The sequence below is a fragment of the Nasonia vitripennis genome, assembly GCF_009193385.2.
Source record: "Nasonia vitripennis strain AsymCx chromosome 1 unlocalized genomic scaffold, Nvit_psr_1.1 chr1_random0010, whole genome shotgun sequence".
In the NCBI taxonomy this organism is placed as follows: domain Eukaryota; kingdom Metazoa; phylum Arthropoda; class Insecta; order Hymenoptera; family Pteromalidae; genus Nasonia; species Nasonia vitripennis.
In genome coordinates, this window is record NW_022279597.1 from 137,918 (window position 1) to 155,017 (window position 17,100).

General features: G+C 37.5%; 3 protein-coding genes and 1 long non-coding RNA gene across 5 annotated transcripts; 2 read left to right on the top strand and 2 right to left on the bottom strand.

The window, feature by feature from the left end:
• The first annotated feature begins 299 nt into the window (after nucleotides 1-299).
• On the top strand, nucleotides 300-1,012 carry LOC116418359. The gene is made up of 3 exons (XM_031933461.1): nucleotides 300-571; nucleotides 659-833; nucleotides 908-1,012. The coding sequence occupies exons 1-3, from the start codon at nucleotides 317-319 to the stop codon at nucleotides 931-933; spliced, it is 456 nt and encodes a 151-aa protein (XP_031789321.1). The 5' UTR covers nucleotides 300-316; the 3' UTR covers nucleotides 934-1,012.
• Nucleotides 1,013-6,304: 5,292 nt separating this feature from the next.
• On the bottom strand, nucleotides 6,305-9,168 carry LOC116418360. 2 transcript variants are annotated; one of them, XM_031933462.1, is made up of 2 exons: nucleotides 6,701-9,168; nucleotides 6,305-6,616 (listed from the first exon to the last, which is right to left on the bottom strand). In XM_031933462.1, the coding sequence occupies exons 1-2, from the start codon at nucleotides 6,805-6,807 to the stop codon at nucleotides 6,316-6,318; spliced, it is 408 nt and encodes a 135-aa protein (XP_031789322.1). In that variant the 5' UTR covers nucleotides 6,808-9,168; the 3' UTR covers nucleotides 6,305-6,315. Both variants share the same exon structure in this region; 1 of them encodes a protein (XP_031789322.1).
• A 2,231-nt stretch (nucleotides 9,169-11,399) lies between these two features.
• LOC116418361 lies at nucleotides 11,400-11,898 on the top strand. The gene is made up of 2 exons (XM_031933466.1): nucleotides 11,400-11,615; nucleotides 11,699-11,898. The coding sequence occupies exons 1-2, from the start codon at nucleotides 11,413-11,415 to the stop codon at nucleotides 11,895-11,897; spliced, it is 402 nt and encodes a 133-aa protein (XP_031789326.1). The 5' UTR covers nucleotides 11,400-11,412; the 3' UTR covers nucleotide 11,898.
• A 34-nt stretch (nucleotides 11,899-11,932) lies between these two features.
• Nucleotides 11,933-14,335, bottom strand: LOC116418363. The gene is made up of 4 exons (XR_004228369.1): nucleotides 13,309-14,335; nucleotides 12,667-13,206; nucleotides 12,492-12,581; nucleotides 11,933-12,404 (listed from the first exon to the last, which is right to left on the bottom strand). It is a non-coding gene; the product is annotated as an uncharacterized LOC116418363 (long non-coding RNA).
• Nucleotides 14,336-17,100: the final 2,765 nt, after the last annotated feature.

A 17,100-nucleotide genomic window follows, 5' to 3' on the forward strand; every position in this document is an offset into this window, starting at 1 on the left:
AATACCGACTGAACCATCTGAAGCCACTAATGGAGATGAGGCTGGCATAACTGATGAAGTTATTCAAGAAGAAGCTCTGGAAATTGCAAATGAAGAAACAGTTTATGATATTACAGCAGAAAAAAACAATGATTTTGGAGCTCCAAGTAACATGAATAGACAGAATGAGATAATTAAATGCCCAATTGTCACCAAAGAAGACTTATTAGGTAATGTATCTTTTATTCATGATCTATAACTGTATATTTATACTTAAAAAATAATTATGTTTGTTTAAGCATCGCAAAATGCAGTGATTGAGGCATTCAGCACATTGATGGAAGCTATCTCAACAGATGTAAAGCAGATTAAAGAAAGACAGATCAATATAGATGCTAAAATTATTAATATGGAGAAAGACATTCTTCAATTTAAGACATATGCCATGGAAAATAGACCCTTTCGTGATCAAGATATCATTGTACAATTTAACAAAATTGAAGAAATCTACGAAAGAAGCCTGCCAATTAGTACCTACGAAGAATTTCAAGCGTTTAATGAAAAAATAGTTGGAGATGCCTATACTACTTTAGTAAGTGATATTCTTATTGCACATTACGCCTTTTTATATGAGTAAAAGTAACTGTTTAGAATAAAACTATTTTATTGTGTTTTACAGAAAAATTACTTTAATTGCAATATCAATACAAAGGAAATGCATATACTTATTAAAGTGATAACTCCATTATTCAAAGAATTTTTTACAAAAGAGCTCATGGCACTGTTTACCGCTCAAAAACAACACAGAAATAAATTCATTTTTAAGAAAACTAATTTCTACAAATGTTTTTTGGGTAAATACATAATATTTTATATTATACGCAATATTTTATAATCATTTTTAAAAATAAACTAATTATATTTTTAGAAGCAATGCAGCATGCCTATAAGTAGATAGGCTATAGGCATACCAAAACATAGGCACACTAAAACACCCCCTCTCCTCTCAGAGTGTTTTGGTACCCGATGGAAGAGGAGGGATCCCCTCTCTCTCTCTCTCTCTCTCCAAGATACTAAAACACCCTCTCTCCTCTCAGAGTGTTTTAGTATCCGATGAGAGAGTGGGAATAATTTTTCCTCTCTCTCTCTCTCTATTATGTTTTGGAATGCCTATAACGTTCTCTGCTTATTTTTTAATTTTTTAACAAATTTTTTTTATTTTACTTTACAGTTTATGCTGATAGAACAATTTCATGAGTTTGACGTTGTGCAATGCACAGGTCGTCTTATAGCTTGGATTATGATTTGTGCATACTGAGACGCACTTAAAAGATGGTTTTGACGGATAGCCATACTGTTCAATATTGTGAACACGAAATTTGAATCGTTGAAGCCATTTCTGTTTTAATGCACCCATGACAACAATTTTTGATGCATCATGTAAAGCGTCACGAAGCAAGTTTCCGATTTGAGAGTAGTCATGTCCATCCGTTTTCCACCTGATGCCATGATAATTATGTTTGAGCCATTTGTTTTCCCTTTGCATTTTGTCTGAGAGTTTTTTCCATGAGAAGGGATTTTTGAATGTTAGAACAATAGGATCTGCACTATTTTCCTTGAGAGGTATGATTGCTAATTCCTTTAGAATATAATCTTCTTCGGTTTGCTTGAAACCAGTCATGTCTACTGCATACTCCATTTTTCGGTGCAGCTTAGACGAGCTTCTTGACATCTCCACTAATAAGATTGTACTGAACGATGCGATCGTGTAAGATCAGACAGTAGGCTGAAGTGTTAGCAGGAAAATCTTTTTTAGCCTCAAACTCCAGACGTACATCGGCAGGAGCGCTCTTGAGAGATTTGTTTTGTCGTGAACAGTCAATAACTACGAGTGGTGCAAAGTTGAGAAACGAAGACTTTGTCAGCAGCGGTTGCGAATCTCTTCCATAGTAGGATTTTTGAAAATTATCATACATATCATAGAGAATTGCAAACTGATTTTTAGCTATGTCGAGATTCATATTGTTGTATGGATAATATTGTGAATTCAAGAAAAGTTTCACATTACTCAACTCACAATGGTCAAATCGACTGGCGTTTGCAGTTCTCATTGATTTTCTCTTTGTTTGTAGTCCAAGAATCACAAAACGAGGTTTTTCCAATTGATTTGATGTTTTCACTGTCCAGACGTATTTAGTAGTGCTTGGGAGAAGAGGATATTCAAATAACTCCCAAGAACGGAAACACATGGAGATAGGATTATCTTTACCAATGAAATTCAATAGCTGGATTTTTTGTTTATCAGATGCAACAACATATGGCATCATCCACTCAATCTTTGATACTTTTACTTCGTAATCTTCATAAGTAGTTACACCAGATGCTACAGTACCTTCCTGGATTATTGCATTCAAGTCGCTTCTCGATCTTGTGAGAATGAGCTCATGCTTCATATTAACTATAATCTTTTTATAGTCTTCTGCAAAACCCAAGATCATACTCAGTGGAATCTCAACGTCAAAATTTCCCTTGTCATCTACGACCGATTTGATATTGTCTTGAATACCAAGCCAGCCTGCATTCTCCAGCATATCATTCTGATTCAAATTAAATGAAATCAATCCTTTCATAACACTGCTCAGACCAGCATTTTTACTTTTATCTATCTCCACAGCATTAATCTCATAACGAATTTCATCAAACAGATGACAAATGCCATTGTTGATAAAATTTAGTTTTAGCAAGTGCTGCTGATCCACCTTTTACTTGCAACTTTCCACATATATGGATAGAGCTGCGCGATGGTAAGAGACATAGATCTTGATGTTGGATAGAAATACGAATTTCATCACTGTTGTCAAAGCTTAATGATGAGTATGTTTGACGTGCGTGTACTTCGTAATGAGCAATAGACTCATCGAATACGACACCTGATCGAATGCTTAGAATTTCGTCCATTTTTCTGGAAACAGCAAAGAATTACACACGTGAATTTTTTTCACGAACTTTTAGTCCTAAACTTTTCAGAAACTGAATGCTCTTGCGTGTTAACGGTTTGAGTTTCTTCGGTCGACTGATGACTGGTTGCCATGATGACTGATTTATATATGATCCAGAATTGTAAATGATGCCCATTATACAGATTTGATGTGAAGTCTAATAGTTATTTCCTCTTCTCGAAAATTCACTAAATTTCCATCCTGATCAACAATTTGAATTTGTAGATGATCTATGCACTTGACACTGACCGGTAGATATATGACGTGTGACGGAACTTCTATGATTTTATATCCCGAAGGCACTCTGGGAAAGAACTCATGGATTGTATGAACTTTCTTATTATTGATATAAGCACCTCCAGTAATATTGCACTCAACTATGAGTGCATTGATTCTCAATATTTTCACTCTGGTAAATCAGAGCTGTGTTGAATGTTTTCTTCGAGAGTGCAAGGAGCAAAGCCAAGGAGATGGCCTATGGAATCGTGAGGTGTGAGATCTATCGGATGACTGCAGAGAATTTCACTTCTAAGAGTATTGTTGTTAGTTTTCAACGAGAATTCGATTCCTTTGGATTTCAAATTTTCTTGTAAAAATGTATTAATAGCATCAATCTCATAACTGCCAGTAGGAATATTAATAATAATGTCTCCGTTTAAATGCAGTTTATTATTTGAATAGTTAACATTGGGAATAGAGTTAAATGATAAAAGTTCAACTAAACCCAAGACAAAATTTGTATGCTTCGGTAGTTCAATCGAAGGAAAATATTGCGCTTCTAAGACAGATGAGTTTCCTGAGAGACTCAGAGTGAAGCTATCTTCCATGACTGAGCGGAAGATAATGATTCTATTCGTCAGTGAGCACCTCTTTTATAGTCTCCCAGCTAAGAAAAAGAGACAAAGATGGCCACATATAAATGAGTCAAAATTTTGATATCTTTTATAGTTGTATTTCACTTCTTTCACGTTAAAATACAACATGAGATCTTTAGGAGGTTTAAGATCACCAAAACTATCAAAATAAATAATACAGCAACCATCCAATCACATTTTGGATCAAAACAACAGTAAAAAATGAAAAAACGAATGAGAATCGATCGATCGAGTTTGCTCAACGATCAAAATAAGAACAATAAATCAAGTTTATTCGATTATACTGTTTATGATTATGATGATGATTATGATGATGATGATGATGATGATGATATTTATGACACAATAACCAATTCTACATTTAGATCCGCGAGTGGAAAAAATGAATCAGCTGAAGACTTTTTATCATTGCTAGATAAAAGCCGTAGAACGATTGATAATATGTACGGAGTGCGAAAGGTTGATGAAGTGTATATGATTAGTGATTCAGAAATTGTATTTGATGATAAATATGTCAAAGTCAGAAATGAAAGTTATCTTAAAACGAGTGGACTGATGGAATTGCTATTTAAAAAATATCCGGCTGATCTTCTTCTGAGCTCATTAGATCGTGCAAATTATCGCAAGATTCTGGAAGCAACAAATGCTCATCGGAAAAAATTCAGCAAAGATGAATCTATACGAATGTCGAGAAGTAATAAATATAAGAATATTTTAGCACCAATGTTCCGCAGCACTCCACGTAAAAAGAACAGTAGCAGCGGAGGAGGACTCATACCTAAATATAAAATAGCTAAGAAAAATTCTTCCATTGATCTCGTCTACTGGGATGATCCAAACGAGCTTACTGAGAGACTTCGACTATTGAATGCCGAACGATCAGCTGGAAATAATAATCACGACAATGAAATCCAGTCGATTATTGAGGAATTACGTGAAGCTGGGCATATATATTGATACGCAACTTTCTTCTTTGCATCAGTACTACCATGAGTCTCGATGTGTTTGGAAGAAAACTTGAGGGCTCGCAAGTGAGTCGTGGTCCTCCAGGCATTGGTTTCAATTTTACACCGGACGGTGATTTTGATTTAGAAAACAAGCGACTTTGCAACTTAGGACCGCCCAATCGTCCAAACGATGCAATCACATTGCATTCACTGAAAGTTATTCTACAAACTGAAATAAATTATATAGCTGCTAAAATTGCTGGAATTGGTGAAGTTATAGAAGAATACAAGCAGCAAGTTGAAAAACATCAATTGGAAGGGAATGCAAAATTGCGTTATCTTTATAGTACAACTCTTCGCAATTACTCTGGTGTTGATTATATCATTGAAGAAGTGAATAAACAATTAAAAGTTCGTATAGACGAATTTCCAGGTGGATTTTCGTCTACTGTAAAGGAAGATGGAACGTCATAGAGTAGCTGAAGAGCTGCACAAGCCAGCACGTCGGCGATACAAGAGAAGAAAATATGACATACGTGGAATAGACGAGATTTGGCAAGCTGATTTTGTAGAAATGATATCATATTCTAAAGAAAACAAAGGTTTTCATTACTTACTCACTGTCATAGATATATTTTCAAAGTATGCATGGGCCGTGCCAGTCAAGTCAAAGAGTGGTAATGATGTTACTACAGCTATGAAGTCAATACTGAAAGAAGGACGAGTACCGAAGAATCTACAAACTAACCAAGGAAAAGAATTTTACAATTCAATTTTTCAAAAACTTATGAAGAAGCACAATATACACTTATACTCTTCACATAGTAATCTTCATGCAAGTATATGGGAACGATTCAATAGAACGTTAAAAAATGCAATGTGCACAGAATTCAGTAAACAAGGAAGCTATAAATGGTTGGATATTCTACCTAACTTGCTGAAAGCATATAATTCGAGAAAACATCGGACAACAGGAATCGAGCCTGAAAATGTTACACAGGCAAATGAGCGAGAAGTCAAGAGACGTTTTCCAAATGAAAAGTCGACAGTGAAAAAAAACAAAATTTAAAGTAGGAGATAAAGTACGAATAAGTAGGATAAAAAATGTTTTTGAAAAAGGTTACACACCAAACTGGTCAACGGAAATTTTCACAATAACGCGAGTTGTAAAAACAGATCCAGTAACTTACCATCTCAAAGATTATTATGATAAACCCGTCTCTGGCGGCTTTTATGTAACGGAAATTCATAAAACTATGTATCCGGAAATTTATTTAGTAGAAAAAGTTTTAAAGTAAAGTGGTAAACGCGTATATGTTAAATGGTTAGGATTTAGTGACAAGCATAATAGTTGGATAGATAAAAATGAGATTGTATGAATTATTCAAGGTTCAAATAAATAAGAAAGTAATTGTTATTATATTTAATAATGTATTTATTCATGTAATTTGCACACAAGTTTGAACAAATAAATAAATAGTATTTAACAATTATCAGTCTTTGTATTTCATTATTTTAGCATGTGGTGAACTTAAAAGAAGTTCCACCCTGATATGTTATAAATAAACTAAGTTTATTTGCTGTGTTAGAGAGATTATTGAAAAGTTCTTGATCTTTCAAGATTGCTGATGAGATCTTTTCTGGAAGAAATATTTGAAAGCTGTCATCGATCTCGGCCACGATCTTCGTGCCGAATCTCGTCTTTACTTCCTTGAGCGCAGTCACCATGTATGCATGATCTTTTTCTAAGTCCGTGGCTTTCTTCTTGGGCAAGAACTCGCGGTCAGCAATTTTGTTAAGTGCAGATAGATCCATTCTGAAAAGTAAAAATATAAGAATTTGTGTTAGAGAAAATACTTTCTTTGAGAAGAAAAATAGTGAGAATCAGCTATGAACTTACTTGGAAATGTTAAGTGAGTCTTGGTTTCTTCTCCAAAGGCAGGTAATTTTCAAGCTCGACTGCTCGAATGTGCTCTTCACCGTGCTGCGTCGGTTGATATAGCCCATTCCCCACCATGATGTCTGCCCATTCCATCGCCTCTTGTAGAATATACCTTCTATCGGAAGATGCCCCCTCCATCGACGGATTCCATTCGTGCATTAGCTCCTCACAAACATCGTATTCAATAATGATTTGTTCACCTGTATCGCCATAAAGTGTCACCCCCTCTCGTGCTGCACTGTTTTCATTGGTCACTTCGTTCCCCCTCTCCATTGCTCTCTCGCTTTCTTCTTCAGTATTGGTCGCTTCATACCCCTTCTTCACTTCCATCTCCCCCACTCTTTCTTCTCTTGTATCATCCATTTTTTCATCCCCCTCCATTTGAATTACAGCCAGCGACATCTGTTCCTCAATAATTCGGTAATGACCCTAAGGCAAAGTGTCTGTGCTATGAGGTAATAAGTATCTTTTATCATCATGCGGAGTGCTATTTTATTCTGTTTTTCAGTATGCACTACATGCAATTTAGAGCGAATGTTGCACTGCTCACGTTTAACAATAATTTGTTCTTCAAGACATTTTCGATAATCTTCGAACGTGATTGTTTTCTTCACAACACTCGATTTTATGCCTTTGGCTTTTTTCACAGTCTTAGATCCATCTATCAAAATATGATACATTTTGCTACGTAAACCAATAAATTCCGTCATAATCTTGCCACAGTATTCATCTTTCATTAATCCAGGCACTTTTTTATTGACACGCGGGATTCCAAATTGATTATTCTCTTTGTAATCAGAAGTATCAAATTTGTGCAAGTCTTCTTTCATTATTTTATACATATCCACGTCAACGACTTCATATATTAGACTATCTGTGTCGGTGTAAAGGAGTTTACATTTGTCCCCAAGTCGACGCTTCATATATGAATAATGAAAATCGTATAACAATGTTTTAGACAAATGGAGAATGCTGAGACCAACGTATATTGGTTTTTTAATTGTAATACTTGTTCTCTTTAGCTGTATAGCTAGCACAACTATGAAAATTTGGTTGAGCTATACGTGCTTCTGCTCCATATCGACCTGTAAATTTATTCACTAATCGCACATCAACGCGAGATCGTTCTCGCTCGATGCACTTACAATATACTACATTAATTAATAACTTGTAGAAAAGCTTTTCAAACTCATTCTTGGCCTGCTTTCTCTTCTCTGTATTAAATTCAACATATGGTTTGTGCCAAGGCTTCTGCTCAAAACTCAGAATCCTATGCACTTTTTTTAGTCGAAGTCCATTATCTAATACCTGTTTTAACGCAAGATAATGAATGACATACCTTTTCTTATCGTTCAAAGTAGTCAACAGTTTCTTTTGCTTTGAGCCAGGGGGTGTACGATGCTCTGCACAAAAAGGCAAATCTTGATGATCATCATGTATTTCTTCAGGATACTCTAAATCTACTTCAGCAAAGTAGCCTGTATCAGAGTCTGGTGGTGCATTGAAAAAATTTGATTTCGTTTCATATTCGATCCATTTGAATTTTCCCACTGGTAAATACTGCACCATAGCCCATCCATAAAGATTATTAATATCAAAATATAAGAGTGTCTTCGTTTTCTGATTCTTATCGTATGATGGTCCCATGTACGGATTGTTCGCCTTAGCATACCGATTGCAACATTGACTTATTCCTCCTCGAATGCCTGCTTCAATAAACATCAGCATATCTATATCTGTAAGAAGCTCCAATTCCACTTTTGTCATCTTTAGAACTGCTGAAAATGTGAGACCTGGAGTCGTGTAAAAGTGTGCAGGACATAAACTATACGCTTTCAGAGATGTCTCTCGAAAACTTTCGAAGACGTCAGCTAATAATAAAACATCTGTTTTCAAGTACAAATCTGAATATTCACCCAAAGTTTTTATAGTAAACATATTCCATACTGTAACAGCATGGTAATAGTCTTCGTCAAGAATATGAGAATCTGTTAGTTTATTGTAAAACTCATTCTTCTCTGGCAGTTTTGTAGTCATCAACTTGTCCAATCCATCTACGAAATCATATGGAAATATACCTTTTCGTCTAAGAAGATTGATTTGTTCATCTGTAAATCCATCATTTTTAAACTCATTTACTGCTATCCGCACGGTTTCCAAATATGATGCAAGCTTTTCCAACCATGATGGTAAAAAACGCCATGAATCTATAAATCTAAAACTGATGTCACAGTCATCTATATACTTCGTAAATGAAATATATTTTTCTTTGTTGTGAGGTATCAGAGATACTCGTCCATTCATTATTGTAGAAGTAGCAATCTCTTTCAAAATGAAGTGTGTGTCATAATTGAGGTTATGAAAGATAACTGGCACAAACCTCGAATCCTTGTAATTTAAATTGCATGAATTGTGAGCTGCACCTCTGAAACTAAATAGAAAAAAAAGTCTTACATATTGTATAGCATTTAAGTTAAATATTTGTATACATTAAAAACTAACGTACCGTCCCGTTAGATGACAATGGTCTCTTACCGCGAGTTCTTCACTTTTGATAGGCTTTCGGCATATATGGCAAACAGATGACGTCCGAAAAGATAATTCTTCTAGATCTGTAAGTCTCATTGGTCCTGGATTTTTGTAGAGGAGATCAATCTTTTCACTAATTCCTTTCAGTTCTCGAACAAACCATTTTGCCGGTGTCTGTTCATCTTCATTTTCTTGTCTGTATGATTTATAAACAGATAAACTGTCATCGAAGCTGCACTTTATATAATAGCCTATGCTATATGCTTCATGAAGCTGAAAAGCATTTTCATTTTCAGTAGGCTTTAACAAACATTCAAAATCTGCATAAATAACAAAAGGAACTTTTTCACTTTTATTGTAATTTTCAAATTTAAGAATGTTATTCTTAAAGTCGGGCAAATTAATTCGACATTTATTTAAATTTTTGCAATCATTTTCATGCATTTCCAACCTTTCTTCACAGTAAAATATTTGTAAACACCTTTCGCAGTGGTATGATTTTACATGAGATTTACTTAATTGAGTACTTAAAAGTCGAGAAAGATATTTAATCCAAACGTAGTGGTATTTAGGCAAGCTTCCGCCATCATCATGATTATTTTCTTCATTTTCATCTATGTAAAAATCTTGAATGAGGAGTAGATTAACATGTTTTTCTTTCTATTCTTTTGTAATATGGCATGGCGATACTTCGAACTTTGCATTGTACTTTTTTAATATGTATACATTTATTGAAATATCATTTAATTTTTCGAATTTCGGAATATCTTTGAGTTTCACTGGAAATTCTATATCACCAAAGTTCAGCTCGTTCTCATACAAACGATATTGATTAACTCTATTGGGATTAGTTTCACTAGGATGCAATGCTGAAAGTATAGCATACTTGAAACAATGATTATCATTATTACGAACATTAACACATGCCTTTTTCTTTTCTATAAACTTTGGAAGTGGAATGAAGGAACTCCCCTTGATTGGAGAATATTTTTTCATATTGATACACAAACTGATAATACTCGTCAGGGTCCAGCCAGAATCTTTCTCCTGGAATTCTTCAAGCTGGGTGAGAATAGGTTCTTTGATATGATCCTTGAACCATTCTTCCAAATTCGTTGACATGAATGCTGTAACACTTTCACTTGTAAAATATTTAATGTCTGTCGTTTCCTCACCATTTTTTTGCATAGAAAATTCTGCGATAAAGTCAAAATTTATTTTTACAGCGTTATACTCCTTCAAGCAATCTTCTACTTTAACCTTGAAGAGCTTTTGCGCATCGTTAAAAAAACTGAGAATGTCTACATGCTTTATGTTTACAACTGCACCTGTTCTAATTCGATTTTGAAATGCTGATTCTACATCTCGCCACTCGACTCTAGCGTCAGTTTCTTCCGATTGTAGACCACCTCCTTGCTGAAGATGTTGTTGGAGTTGAACTTGCACACATGAAAGATGTGTCATACAAGTTTGATATTTCTGCTTTTCTCCTCTTGCAAGATTAACTTTGTCGATTTTTTCGTTCAATTCCTTTATTGTGGAATTGCACATGTCCAGCCAATAATGAATATCATTATTGCTCGTTTCATGTATATTTCGCAAAGTATCACGCACTACTTCAACAAGGCGTTCAAAAAGTTGAAATGAAGCCATATTTACTTTTTCACTTAACACTCACAAAACAGAATTGTATAAAGAACTAGTTTCGTGTACTGTTGTAGACGAAGTCTGCTCCGCACAGTAAAATTTCTTGCTATATATAGACGAGACCACGAAAGAAAAGGAGGAAAATTTTAGAAACTACCAATGAATAGGAAGTTTGACAAGGAGAAGGGATATTTTCTTGGGAAGGGATGGATTTTCTATCTTTGCTCCAATGAGAAGTGGTCATCTTCGACATTGAAAAGCTGAGGAGTAAGTCATGACGAGGAGAAGGGATATTTTCTTGGGAGGGGATGAATTTTCTATTTTTAGACCAATGAGGTCTATGCTTCTTTTTGACAACCAATTGTGTGACAACTAAGGTGGAGTTTCTTCTTATATAAGCAGGATGACAAAATTCATCTGTTCATTTACAATAAATTCGTCTTATAGACATAAGAAAAACAGCTTTACCAACTGCTTACCTCTTCAAGTCTCCAATGCCGTGGGAAGAACTTACCGAGGAAGAAAAATGTATGATACCTTGGCTAGAAAAATGTCACCATGGAATTGAATGGAATCCTGGTGACATTCCATACCATCGACTTCAACATGTATTACAAATCTTTACACGGGATGTTAAAAAGATATTCGTTGAGGGAGAACAGAAAGCACTGTGGTTGAAAAATTATTTGCCGAATACGTAAGTACGTAATTTATACATTCCTTCAGTTCTTTTTTTGTCAAGCTTTTAATACTTCAATTTATCCACGTTATTTTTTTCAGTCTAATATGTAATGTCGAAGATCTTGGATGCCCTCCGCTCGAGAACATAAAAAGTAATAAAAATTACTTTTGCTTGCACCATCATCTTTCTATTAGAAGAAAACTATCATGTGCCGTCCATAATGCTCTTTCAATAAGAGCATGGTTATTAAATTATTTGTCTGAAAAATTTAGTCAAGACGAAGTTGATAATTATTGAAATGTACTATGAAAAAAAATTATTGAATAAAATGATTGTTTTTTTTAGAAAAATTAAAATTTTGTACACCTATCGTTAAATAAAACTGAATTTGGGAAAACTCCCGCCAGTGTCCGTCGTAGGTTAACCGGACGCGCATGCGCATCAGCTTCAGTTAACCAACGGTCAGCGCTGGCGGGAATTTTCCGGAATTCAAAGTTTTAATTAATGGTGAGGTGTTCACAGTTCTTTAAATTTATTTTTTTTTATAAGTTTTGTAAATTTTATTTACGTTTACATGATCTATTATTATCTCATCATCTATAATCCTTGGTAAATTGCGTTGTTGTTGCTGTGGTCGCTGTTGCTGTTGTTGCTGCTGTTGCTGTTGCTGCTGCTGTTACTGCTGTTGCTGCTGTTGCTGCTGTTGTTGATATTGCAGCTATTGCTGCTGCTGTTGCTGCTGCTGTTGACTGTCTGTCCTTTTCAATTGTAAAATGCCACGTCTCGTTACTGGTCTCGTAACCTCTGAAAAAATTAAACGAACAAAAAAATAAATTTGTTGTATAAAAAATAATACAAAATAAAACTAATTTACTGTTAAAGCATTTTTACCTGATGTCATTGTAGATGTTCCTGGTTTTGGTGACGTCTCTCTCTCTCTCTCTCCTGCCTTCTTCTTCTTCTGCTCGTTGCCTTCTTGTTCTGTAAAAATAAGAAATCAAATTGGCATTATTATTTTATTTAAAATAAAGTTATATCATTTTTAGAATAAATTTAATATTTTTACCATTTGCTTTTCTCTTCATATTCGAGGATGTAATTTTAGGAATCCGCTTGAGATCGCGTATACTTTTAACGGATTTGCACGATGTGCAACTGGATGATGTTCCGCTTGAACTGGAGCTCGAACTAGAGCTCGAGCTTCAACTCGAACTCGAACTAGAGCTCGAGCTTCAACTCGAACTCGAACTAGAGCTCGAGCTTCAACTCGAACTCGAACTAGAGCTCGAGCTTCAACTCGAACTCGAGCTCGAGCGAGACCGTCTTTTTCGGGTCGCCGAAGATTGCCGAGGCTGCTCAGCCGTCGGTGATCCCCGAGGCTGCTCAGCCATTGGGGATCGTCCAGACGAGTTAGCAGCTGGGGATCGCTGCGGCGAGTCAGCCGCCGGGGATCGTTGAGGCAGGTCAGTCGCCGGAGATCGACGAGGCGGGACAGCTGTCGGCGATCGACGCGGCGGGTCAGCCACCGGGGATCGTCGAGGCGGGTCAGCTGTCGGCGATCGTCGCGGCGCCAATTGTTGCAAAGTAGCATTCGGTGGTTGCGGCACTGCAACATTAAAAAAATTCAAATAAATTAATTAAAAACTCTTTTAAGGGCCCTAAGGGCGAATTATCGGATAGTGTCGAGCATTTGCTATATGCTGATGACCTTCAAACCTATACGCAGGTGGCGAGGGACGACTTGAGCAGGGGTGTGGACCGTCTGTCGGCTGTGGCGCGTGCAGTGGCGGTATGGGCGTCCGAGAACGCGCTTCGCCTCAATGTCGGGAAGACTAAAGCTATTATTTTTGGGTCGAACAGTAATATTAACAAGGTGCAAAGTCTAAAGCTGCCTGGCATTGAGATCGCGGATGGCGTCTTCGTACCCTTTGCAGACACTGTAACCAACCTTGGTGTTGTAATGGATTCGAAGATGACATGGAAACCGCAGGTGGATGCGATTAGCTGAAAGGTTAATAGAGTCCTTTATGGACTTAGATTCTTTAGATCCTGCACCACCGAGGAACTGCGTAAGCAGCTGGCGTGCACTCTTGCCACCCCGCACTTGGATTACTGCTCTCTTGTCTACCTTGACGTATCAGGTCAACAAAGCACACGACTTCAACGATTGCAGAACTCATGTGTGAGATACATATGTGGTGCTAGAAGGGACGAGCACATCTCCCCCTATAGGAGGAAGATAGGCTGGGTTCCAGTGAAGACAAGAAGGGTGTTATTCGCGGCGGTGATGCTTTATAAAGCAATTGTAATGGAACAGCCGCCGTATCTTGCTGCCCTTTTTGATAGGAACCAGTCTAGAACCTCAGCTAGGGACCCGCAAGAACTGCGCGTACCGATGCGGGGCTATACCGATGCGGGGCTATTTTCCTTTAAAGTCCAGGGCGCGCGCCTCTGGAATTCTCTCCCGCGCGACGTGAGAGATCTCCCGTCGCTTAAATCTTTTAAGGCTGTGATGCGGAGGCGCATATACGTACGCGAGATTGAGTGTACTGTCGATCAGAACACTGATTCTATTAATTTATTTATATTATTAATGTATTTTAACATCTATGACCAAAGGTTTTTATTTAAGTGACGTGATAGAGTAGTACATTTTTTTTTTTTTACATGGCATTTGGAACTCGAAAGTTCATCGCCTCATCTACGCAAGCCTTCCACGCTGCCCTATCTTGTGTCAAACCCGCCCAAGATGCACCTCTCCGATCGACACCCACCCGTCCTATTTCTACTAGATCCGCTTTTACGTTGTCCTCCCATCTACGTCTAGGTCTACCTAGAGGTCGCGTTACCATCGGCCTGCCCTTCATGACACGCGCTGCCGTACGGTCGTCTCCCATTCTCGCTATGTGCCCTGCCCATCCCAATCTGCGCGATTTTATTATTCTGTTAATATTTGGTGACGCGTACAGATTGTGTAACTCATCATTGTGTAGTCTCCTCCATTCCCCGGTTTCCTCATCTTTCTTCGGCCCGTATATTTTTCGCAAGACTTTATTTTCATATACCCTAAAACGGTTGTCCGCCTGCTTAGTGAGAGCCCACGTTTCGCACCCGTACAGAACCACCGGCAGTATTATTGTCCTGTATATTCTTATTTTAACGTTTTTAGACAACAGCCTCGACTTAAGTAAATTACTCACGGCGTAGAAGCAAGCATTACCCGAATGGAGCTCTTATTTATTTCGACATTAATCTCGTTTCTATCATTTATGGTCGTACCCAGATACCTGAATTCGCTAACCTTTTCAAAAGTAAAATTCGCAACTCTGAGATCTTCCTCCCCTCTGCAGATACCTAGCTTATCCACAATCATGTACTTTGTTTTTGATTCACTCACTTCTAACCCTGTATACTCCACCGCTTTTATGAGGATTTCCGCGTTTCTTGCTACCGTTTCCCTACAATCCCCCAGTATATCCAAATCATCTGCGTAGCCTAGTATCTGCGTTGTTCCATTAAGCGTTGCGCCCATCTGGCTAACCTGCATTTTTCTAACGGCATACTCTAACTTTAAGTTGAACAGCACCGTAGAGAGCCCATCCCCTTGTTTTAAACCATCGCGTATCATGAAGGGTTCTGATACATTACCGCCTACTCGGACCTTTCCCGTGCTTCTGTTCAGACATATTTGAATTTATCTCACGAGTTATTTCGGTACACCGAGAAGTACTAGAATTTGATACATTTTGCTTCTCTTAATAGAGTCGTACGCTTTTTTAAAATCTATAAATAGTTGGTGTATGGTTTCGCAAAATTCCCACTTTTTCTCTAACAACTGTCTTATGGTAAACATTTGATCGCTCGTCGATTTGTTGCGCCGAAATCCGCACTGATAATCTCCTACTATATCTTCCGCGAATGGAGTGAGTCTAGCTTGTATTACGTTTGACAGAACTTTGTAGCACGTTGCTAAAAGTGAAATACCCCTATCGTTATTGCAGTCTGTCTTATCCACCTTTTTAAAAATCGGTATAATGATAGATTCCTTCCAATTTTCGGGTATTGTTTCATTTTTCCAGATGGCACATACTAGTTTATAGATTTTGAAAGTAAGCTCGACGCCCCCATATTTGAGTAACTCAGCTGGTATAGAGTCATTTCCCGCGGCTTTGTTGTTTTTTAGTTTTTTAATCGCGGCCTCTACTTCTTGGTAGCTCGGTTCCTCCACGTGGGGTTCAGCAGTGTGAATTTCGTCCCCTAATTCTTCGCTATTTTCGTGCACGTTTAATAATTTATCGAAATAATTTTTCCACAGCGACAGTAATTCGTTGTCATTTGTTACGAGGTCCCCGTTTTCGTCCTTCATCAATTGCGCTCTACTCCTAATCCTAGGTCTCCGGTCCTATCGCTTCTATTTTGTAAGCTATCTAATTTAGCCTTTTTGCGCCTTTCAAACCAGAGTTCGCACTCTTCGTCAAACCATGGTTTGCTCTTTGGCTTTTTCTTTTTACCCAGTACTTTGTTCGCGGCCTCTTTTACCGTTTTTTCGATGTCCCCCCATAAGCTATTCGGTTCATCATTCCACTCCGGCGATGTGTTTGCTTCTTCAAGTGCCTGAAACCTGTTATTAATTTCTATCTGGTACCTAATTCGCTCTGTTCTATCTCGTAGTTTCTCAATATCGAAGCTTTCTACCTTGTTTGCTCGCTTACTATTTTGATTCGCTACTAGTCTAGCTCTTAATTTGGCTACTACTAGGAAGTGGTCCGAGTCGCTATCTGCCCCTCTGTAAGCCCTTACGTCAAGAACATTAGTATGACGTCTTTTTCAATGAGGAAATGATCAATTTGGTTCTGTGTGGCCCCGTCCGGCGATGTCCACGTTGCCTTGTGTATGTTCTTGTGCTTAAAACACGTAGTTTTGATTATAAGATCTTTTACCGCCGCGAAATTTATGAGCCTAATACCGTTATCATTGCTGGCTTCGTGCAGGCTTTCCTTACCTATAGTAGGCCTAAACATTTCCTCCCTACCTATTTTAGCATTGAAATCGTCTAATACTATTCTTGTGTCGTAAGACGCGAACTGGTCGATTACCTGCTCTAAAGTTTCGTAATAGAGATCCTTAGCTTCTTCTTCTTTGTCCTCCGTAGGACAGTGTACATTAATAAATACATATCTATACCATTCACCTTCGATAATGATGTACGAGAGCCTATCATTGACGGATTTGAAACTTTTAACCGAATGTATGATGCTTTTGCTTACGAGAAATCCGGTGCCTAGAGATCCCCCACTCCCGGCCCCATACAGGTACGTGAAGTTACCCGATGCTAGTACTCCGCCATCTGGCCACCGCGATTCCTGTATTGCTACGAAATCTAGATTGTACCTATCAGCTTCCTTTACGAGTTCTTTAAACGCACCTTCTCTGTATAGACTGCGAACATTCCAAGTTCCGACCCTTAAGTCCCTTTTGGTTCGGATTTGATTTTTTTGAC

Excerpts from the sequence above, each read along its gene's own strand:
- LOC116418359 (XM_031933461.1), top strand. The coding sequence starts at position 317 with ATGGAAGCTATCTCAACAGATGTAAAGCAGATTAAAGAAAGACAGATC. Across the intron at positions 572-658 it reads GAGATGCCTATACTACTTTA|AAAAATTACTTTAATTGCAA; the intron begins GTAAGTGATATT and ends TGTGTTTTACAG. Across the intron at positions 834-907 it reads TTTCTACAAATGTTTTTTGG|AAGCAATGCAGCATGCCTAT; the intron begins GTAAATACATAA and ends TTATATTTTTAG.
- LOC116418360 (XM_031933462.1), bottom strand. The coding sequence starts at position 6,807 with ATGGGCTATATCAACCGACGCAGCACGGTGAAGAGCACATTCGAGCAG. Across the intron at positions 6,617-6,700 it reads GACTCACTTAACATTTCCAA|AATGGATCTATCTGCACTTA; the intron begins GTAAGTTCATAG and ends TTTACTTTTCAG.
- LOC116418361 (XM_031933466.1), top strand. The coding sequence starts at position 11,413 with ATGCCGTGGGAAGAACTTACCGAGGAAGAAAAATGTATGATACCTTGG. Across the intron at positions 11,616-11,698 it reads AAAAATTATTTGCCGAATAC|TCTAATATGTAATGTCGAAG; the intron begins GTAAGTACGTAA and ends TATTTTTTTCAG.